General features: G+C 32.1%; 1 protein-coding gene across 1 annotated transcript in view; it reads left to right on the top strand.

Moving 5' to 3' along the window:
• The first annotated feature begins 1,658 nt into the window (after positions 1–1,658).
• The window catches only part of LOC106682513 (putative ankyrin repeat protein RF_0381), a 22,158-nt gene continuing 14,868 nt past the window's right edge, over positions 1,659–8,948 (top strand). Inside the window, exons 1-3 of the mRNA XM_014423413.2 lie at positions 1,659–1,704; positions 3,574–3,633; positions 6,589–6,677. Coding sequence (XP_014278899.1) covers positions 3,576–3,633; positions 6,589–6,677 — 147 coding nt within the window. The 5' untranslated portion in view covers positions 1,659–1,704; positions 3,574–3,575. The remainder of the gene's footprint in view (positions 1,705–3,573; positions 3,634–6,588; positions 6,678–8,948) is intronic.

Genomic DNA, 8,948 nt, shown 5'->3' on the forward strand with positions numbered 1-8,948 from the left:
TACGTAGGAAACAGTTAACCCGAGAACTAATTTTTCTCTCTTTTATTTATTTAATTTTTTTCCCTCGCTTACTACGTCGCAAATTTCCGTTTCAGATGAATATTTATTTAACTTATAAAGATATGGAAAAGAATAGCTAAATACAGCCCCCAGCCCTGACTTTATCCCAGGATAACTCACTAATACCAATTCCGCCAATGATAGCTGAGATCATTCCACTTCTACCGTTAATCACAATGCCGTAGGCACACGCCAATGCGCTGGAATGGATTAAGATCAAGCCAACCACAGCACAAAATTTGAGGAAAGCAGTATCGTATCTAAAAAGGTTCACCGGGGAATTGAACCACTTTCTGAAAGGAGGTGATCTAAGAACAAACACCACCGATAACCTGTTAGCGAAAGTTGAAGAAGTAATTTGTAGGGTAAAGAGGTCCATCCTCATCCATCAAATTCGGACAGATGAAGATACACCCTGGTATACGGTGAAGGAGAGGTTGAAAAAGGCCTATGGAGGGGTGAGGTGGGTCCCAGAAGAGGATACCTTGATGTTTTGTGAGATGAAAGAGGCAATCTAGTGGGCAATATGCCGGAAAACTTTCGACTCGGTCCAATCGAATCACGGACAAGTTATGAAAAGTGATGGACAAGGATCAGGTACAGGCGAGGATGATGTTCCTATCAGGAATCCTGAAAGTCCAATTGGCAAGAGAGATAAGAAAGGGGGAGGGCTTACCGAAGGATCGAACCGATGGAGGTCAATGCCCAATTGTTATGGAAAAGTAATCGGAAGATGAGCAGGTCATGAAGTGAGACGACTGAGAAATCCGGAGCATCAGAAACCGAAGAAGAAGCAGAAGAGACAAGGAACCCAGGTTTTCAAGACAGCAGAGGAGGCAGATGGAGACGAATAGCTGGAGAGCGGATAACGCGAGACATCTGAAGGAGATGCCATCAGAGGGGCGACTTTTCAGAATTATAAAGTGAGAATGAAGAGCGGTGGTCTGTCTATAATAGAGATGGCAGGAGTGCGGTGCCTGGTAGAAAACGGCAGTTATAACACTATCAATGACGAGAAGCTGTGGAGAAGTGTAGTACCTTGTGAGGTAGAGGGGAAGGCGGAGATTGAGTTGACCCACTGGGGATATAGTAAGGATATCCTAAAATGACCTGCTAGGGAAGGTCGGTGCTGCGGTTATGATTAGCAAGGGAAAATGGAGGGTTAGGATGGAAGGTAATACGTACAAATGACGTCAACAGCGGAGGAAGTCAGAACAATCAATTAAGCTGAGGGCTGGAGACAGCGACTCAGGAGTGAATACGAGGTTATTTTTTTGAAAGAAGGTGATATTGTCGGGGCGACCGGGATGCCTGTCCAAGAGATTTCACTGAAGCAGGGCAGGGTAAAGGGTAAAGGAGAGGAAATACAAGCAGGCGCTACGTCACTACATCCGAGAGGAACTCGTTAAACCTGATGCAGGTAAAGTCGCGGCTGTTCAGAAAATGTTAAAAATTGGTAATTTTTTCATAAGTTATGAGGTAGCATACCTTTGGCGACAGTTTGTAAATGCTTGTTTATTATTGTTGAATATGAAGTCGTCACTATATCTAGCGGAGGAGGGGTCATCGGCTAGGAGATAAATTGCACTGAGGGCAGATCTGAGGAATATTCCACAGTCGGCTTGTGCAACGAGCGTTCTGAAGGTGAGCAGTTTCGGTACAGTTTAATTTTTTTATTTATATATCATTCATATTTTATAACACTTATTGTAATCGATTAAAATATTTGTATATATAGGCCTGACCTTTAATGAAAACTAGGTATAATTACTAGTCAAAATTGTTGAGTCTGCCAAGGATAGAAAGGGGGAATAAAAAATGGCGGCTGTTTCGAAACCTTAAAAAAACAGTAATTTTTCATATTATACCAACACTATAAAAACAACAACACTACAAAATCTATTAAAAATTATTTAAAGAAGAGTAAAATTGCTGAAATATTACCCCTAAAAGAGCAATTTACGTCCAATAGTTCTTGAGATATAACTTTTTAAAAAGCAAAATTTCTTAAAAATCTACTGAAAGATTAGTAGTTCGTTAATTTATTTTGAGAAATCTATATCTCAGGAATTATGTGACGTACAGATGTCTATTAGCACTCAAATTAAAGCTAGTTTAATGGACTATAAAGAAGTTTATGACCTTTACCTTCGTAAGAATAGTAGTTTTCATAATATTTGCTAAAATAAATTGATTTATAGTTGTCCGGACAATAAGTTTGATTTATGAAAAATTGACGAACAAATGTCTGCCAGCGCTCAAATTAAAGCTAGTTGAATTTAATACAAAATATTTAATTATGTTTATCTTTGGAGGAGTAGTGGTTTTTATAATTGACAAAATAAACTCACAAAATGTTAATTTATAGTTGTTCGAATAAAATGTGGGATTTTTGAAAAAATATATCTCTATATCCATAAGACGCACATATTTCTGCCAACACTCAAAATAAAGGAAATTTAATTTACTATAAAGTAGTTTATGCCACTTATCTTCGAAGGAGTAGTAGTTTTTATGATATTCACATATGAATAAAAAATTTGGTAAATGAAAATTCATCCGAACAACTATAAACCAATTTAATTTAGCAAATTTCATATAAATTATTACTCCTACGAAGATAAACATCATAAACTACTTTATAGCTCATTAAACTAGCTTTAATTTGAGTGCTAATAGACATCTGTACGTCAAATGATTTTTGAGGTATAGACTTTTCAAAGTAAATTCACTAACTACTGATCTTTTATTACGTCCCATACAACATTTTTCTGAAACGTTGCTTTTTAAAAAGCTATATCTCAAAAAATATTTAACGTAAATAACTCTATTAGGGCTCATATTTTAGCAAATTTACTCTTCTTTAAATGATGTTTTCTTCGGTTTTCTTTTGTTGTTGCTACTTTTTAAGATATAGAGCTCCGAATGAAAAACATTTTTTATAGCTTTGAAACAGCCGCCTTTTTTGATTCCCCCTACCTATAGTTGGCAGACTCATCAATTTTTATTGACTAGTAATTATACAGAGTTTTCATTAAAGTAATCTAAAATTGGGGTGAGATAACTGCCGTTTTTCCCCTCTTGGGCTCTTGTACTATAAAATCGGACCTAATCAAGAAATTAATTATAAAATTTATACTCTAAAACCATTCATAATATAAATCAGAAATTTAACTAATATAATCTATTAAATAAAATGGGAAAATTGTGACCGAAAATTGTACCATGGACAAACTTATATGTACTATTACTACTAGAGTTCGAAAAACGATTTTAGTAGTACAAGCAGAACTGTACCTTAAAACCAACCAAAGTCATATTAACAACTGGACTACTCCAAAATTTATGATAGTTTGTAATTAACATAACTTGATTTCAGAAACTCACAAATTATCTAAATATATCTTCACAAAATACATACTTGTGTTTTTTATTTAACGTCTTTGTCCTAAAAAAGGTTACTTATAGTGTAGTATTTGTCATAAATAATGTATTTATTATGTGTTTTTTCAGTCATGATGAACTTTTACGTGTCTATGAGAGAAGAAATGGAACGAGAAACTCATACCACTCGTAAGTCATACTTTTATAATTTTTTAATGTTAGTCTTGTCTGATTCTTTAAATTGGTAATATTATCATTTATTTATTATCATTAATCTTTTAACGAAATTTTTCTGTTGAAAATATTGTTGATGGAACAGATATTTTGTTTTATTACAAGTTATGAATTATCTGAATATCTTTTTTAGCCTTTATTGTTTTATATATACATATAAAAACATAATAAATATATTTTTATAAAAGCAAGTAATGCATAATGGATTAAATAAAACAACTGTAGCCTCGAAAATGGCTATAGTGACCCAAAGGACCAAATTGGAATAAATTAACTAATAAACTTTTACTTGGTGACCTAATGGGCCCTATTTTAGCCTTACATACCGTCATAAATCGAAAATAAAAGTAAAAAAAAATCGATACTTTACAGATTACATAAACCCGAAATTACTTGTCCACCCGACACCTGCCAGTGAAATTATAAACTAAACCCAAAAATTCAGATTATAGGGATACTCATGATCTTTAATTTATCATGTTAAAGCGAATCGAATGGAAAAAATTTTGTAAATAGAGAAATATTTCCTTCTTTTACCATGTTAAAATGATATAGCATATAACAGGGGTATTCATGATGTGTTAAATGTAAAATGTTTTACCATGTTAAATGTTTTAAGTATAGGATTGTGAGCAGCCCTATTTAAAGTAATGTTAAATGTTAAATAAACAAGAGCTCCTAGCGAATTTTCTGAACAACTTGCTTTATAACCATTCCTTCCAAAACTTCTTGTTGTATACTTTTATGTTTTGATTACGACAACAAACAAAATGGTGACGAGCTCAGCTGGCCTGTTACGTGACGTCATTCCCTATTTAACAGACCATTAACAGTTTCTCAACCATGTTATATGTTATATCGTTTTAACATGGTAAAAGAAGGAAATATTTCGCCATTTAACACAACTTTTTCTATTTAACATGTTAAACTAAAGATCATGAATACCCCTAACATGGTTGAGAATCTGTTAAATGGAGAATGACGTCACGCAACAAACCAACTGACCTCGTCACCGTTTTGTTTGTTGTATTAAGTTACTTGCTCGTAGTTTGTTTTAATTGTGTATTAGTATAGCTTTCAATGTTTATAAAACTAATAAAGCTCACATTCTCTTCCTTACAAGTTAGAAGATCAACAAGGCACTCAGTTGCCAAACTTTCACTATTCACTTAATTTAGGCTTGTTGTAATAAATTAAATTAATCATAACTTAGAATTAAACAATAACAAGAAGTTTTGGAAGGAAAGGTTATAAAACAAGTTGCTCAGAAAATCCACAAGGAGCTCTTAAGCATTTACCATTTAACATGATTTAAAAAAGGGCTGCTCACAAACCTATACTTATTATATTTAACATTGTAAAACATTTTACATTTAAGACAACATCATGTATACCCCTTATGAAAGAGTAACCTTTTTATGTTGTTTTGAACTTCCGGTACGGTACGAAGAGAGTAGGTAAAAACCTAGTTTTTCTTGTTCTTTTTTTTTTTTTTTTTTTTTTGAAAAATTAACTCCGTACAAAATTTGAAGCGTGTAAGTTCAATACAAGCTCCATCCTAATTTAGCAATTTTTTCAGGAACAGATCGTAGAAAAGGTCGTTAATATTTTTTTTCAGCAATCCCAGAAGGCTGATTCTCTCATAGCAAACCTCTTCATCTCTTGTTATATTTTTGTATTTATGTTCAATAATTAAGTTTATGCTGGATGCTGGATTTATATGAAGTTCATTCGGAAAAATTGGGTAAAATAAAGCTATTTAATGCTACATTCCAAGAAATATCCCCACCATTTTATTCCTACTTAATAAAATTCAATCATTACTTTTTTAAACATTTATTAGCTATAATCACAATGAATTATTGAAAATCCAGCATAAATTTAATTATTGAACATAAATACACACAATAAATACAAAAATATAATAAGAGATGAAAAGGTTTGCTATGAGTGTATCAGCCTTCTGGGATTGCTGGCAAAAATATTAAGGACCTCTCTACGATGGTTGCCTTCTTTGATTTATTTTTAACAAAAATTCTAAGATTATTAAAATGGTAAACTGTAAGTTATAATAGGAAGAATGGCTTCTAAAAAAGGCATTTTTTTATTCGTTTTCCCGATTATTTTTAGAGATAATTATATGACGAATAATTATTACGCTATAAAAATTACGCTCATCGATTCTTACATTTTTTACCGAAGAATCGACGTATCTCAAAGGTATGATGGTAATCTTGTGAACCGTTAAGATGTCAACTCAACTATGTTATCTCACTCATTACATCATGTTTCCAGTAAGAGATCGTTTGCCAAATAAGTTCACTATTTTCTTTATTTATTTTTTCCTTGGGCCCCAAAAATCTAGGGGGGAACCGCAGCTCCCACTTGCTCCATTTGCCTACCCCCATGCTTCCCACTGGCAAGCCAATCAGTTTGAGAAATTTTTGTAATTTGTATCGAAAGAGGTAACGTCCATTATTATTTCACGGTAGTTTCACTACTTCAGTAATTTTAGATTTCTGAGAATTTAAATTTAAATTTACTACATATTTACCTGTTGTATTATTTTGTACAGTTGTAAATTACAATAAATAAATAATAAAATAAAAAAAAAAAAATTTAAATTTTGGATGGAGCTAGTTTTGGTCCAAACTGGGTGATTAACCACCATGTTCAATGCTGTACACTGAAGAATATTATTGGAAAAATCAGAATTATAGTTATAATTAAAAAAAAAAATTACACCAATTTTTTTCTTGGTGAAATTTCAGGAAAAAAAGTGAACAAAAGATAAAAGTATAAAAAACAAGGTCAGTTCAAGCTTGAATTTGATAACAAGATAAAATTAATTTTAAAAAAACTATTGCACAAATGAATAATTAATAACTTTTCTTCAATTATTTTTTTCAGGCAATTGTGTTCAACATATCAATCAAAGGATCAGATACATTCTACCAGTCATAATTTTAATACTGGCGTTGTTGATCGGAACTCTATTGGTAAGTTGAAAGCTCCAAGTATTGCAGTTATAACAAAAAAATTCACCTTATGTATCGTGGGTTGACTGCCGAAGGAATAAGAAAGATCTGACACCTAGTTCGTAACTGCATACATACTCACTGGAGTACATCATCTGGTTGGTAAAAAAAAATAAATTTCACAACACATGAAAAGAGTTTTTCATATTTAATGCATTCAACAATATTTATTTCTTATTCTACATAAATGAAAAAATCATTTGATAAATTATAACCTTGAAATCTAAACAGAACAGAGGTAGAAAACAATAATATCATAAATTATCCACTGAAATGATCACATGCTCAACGTTTATTTGATTATATATACATATATTTATTTTTTATTTTAATTCATTTTATTTTATCCGCCCACTTTTTAACGTATTATTGCACTTCTTAAACTTTTTCTTACACATTTGTCGTCCCCCTCTTATATACGTTTCCTCTACTTAACTGTTGTTAAATACCCATGAGACTGTCATCTTCCGGCACTTCGTTATTCGGTAATTTGTTCGTTCGTATATATTTTTAACTCTTCCAATAACCATTTGTCGTCACACTCTCACACGCTTTCTTCCTCTAAATATTTTCTACTTTTTATTTTTATTTTTTACCCTCTCGTAACGTTTCCTCTTATAAAATATTTAGTCATTCTTGTAAGGTTTTTTTAAGTCAGAGTTTGTGCCGTTACTGGCGCAGTATCCATTAGGCGTTTGATTTTCAAGCTATTAGGTTCGTTTTATTCTTTTTTTTTTTCTTTCCCCTTTCTTTATTTTACCACCCCTTCTTTTCTTCACTTTTATCCTTTTTTCCTTACCCACTTTATAAGTGATGTTCACTATATTATTATAGGTGTTTTCAAAAATATTTTTTATTTTTATTTTTTTTCCTATTCATTTCTTATGGTATACTTTACTTATATTTTGCCTCTTTATCAATTATTATTGTTACATATATTTTCTTCCTCTCAATTTTCTTTTTCTTTCTATATTTCAATTTTTAAATTATTAATAACTAATATGTTCATACTTCTTTGCATTATATAACTCCATTTTTATTTCAATGCTATTATGTTATTTTATCCACTTTTTCAATTACCTAGGTATACATATTATTTCCCGCTTCTCTTTTCACTTCATTTTATTAATTCTATTTCGTTCAGCCTCCACTGGCTCATTACCAGTGATGCGGCGAGAGGGATGCGCTGGGATCTTTTGAGCTCTGCTCTACCCCACACACGTGGGGGATAGAGTGGGCTCAGGGATCCTCAGGTCGATTGTGTAAATATTGTATATATTACTTTATCATTATGTTATTTTATTTATTTATTTTTCATACAGATAGCTTGATTATGTTCATCTTGTCTATTCTTTTGTTTGTATATATTTTAAAAGAGTTTTTTTTTTTTTAATTTATTTATTGATTTTTCTTCTTTTTTTATTTCATTTTTTTTTTATTTTAGTATGTATGAGATCATTCATCACTATTACCTATTCCCCACAACTGTGTGGCAGATTGTAATATCTATCAATAAATAAATCTATCAATTAAAAAAAAAAATTCTATTTTGTAAAATTATTCATTTTATGTTATTCTGTTTATACTTTCTTCTTTATTTTCTATACTTACTGTGGTTGTTATCTCGTTCTGTTCTTAGCCCTGAAGAAGGCTAGAAACTCTAGTAGGTTACACGAACTTATTTGTGTTTCACTTTGAAAGCACCCCCAACCATCTTCTCCTCGTACGCCATCCACGGTCAACTATCTATCATGATTATGATCACTATGTCCTTCCCATTTCCATGTGTTTTTCCAGTAACACATATTGGTTGTAATACACCAAACGTGTGGTTTGGTATGTTTGAACTTGAAAGCTGTCTGCACTTGTGGATGTAGCAAGTTTGACCATTTAAACAGGGGTGGCCAACAAGTCGATCGCGAAGCCAATTTGGGTTGATCGTCGATCGCTGGCAATGTCAGCGGTGGAATTCCGTGTACCATGGACTTTGGAGCGATTGTAGAAGACATAACTTTCTAGCAAGTTTCAGACATATTTTATATGGATCAAAAGATGATAATTATCCATGTTCTTTTAATCCTCCGGAAGTGAGTTTTTTGGCCCTTTAAATAATTATTATGATATTATTAATTTATCATGATATATATATTATTATTTTTTACTACAGATCTTTGGCCGCCCAAACCAGCCTTCTCCACGCCTGCTAGATCTTGGGCTACTACTTTCCAGTTT

The sequence above is a fragment of the Halyomorpha halys genome, unplaced genomic scaffold, assembly GCF_000696795.3.
Source record: "Halyomorpha halys isolate HHAL.00 unplaced genomic scaffold, Hhal_1.1 Scaffold24.1, whole genome shotgun sequence".
Lineage (NCBI taxonomy): Eukaryota > Metazoa > Arthropoda > Insecta > Hemiptera > Pentatomidae > Halyomorpha > Halyomorpha halys.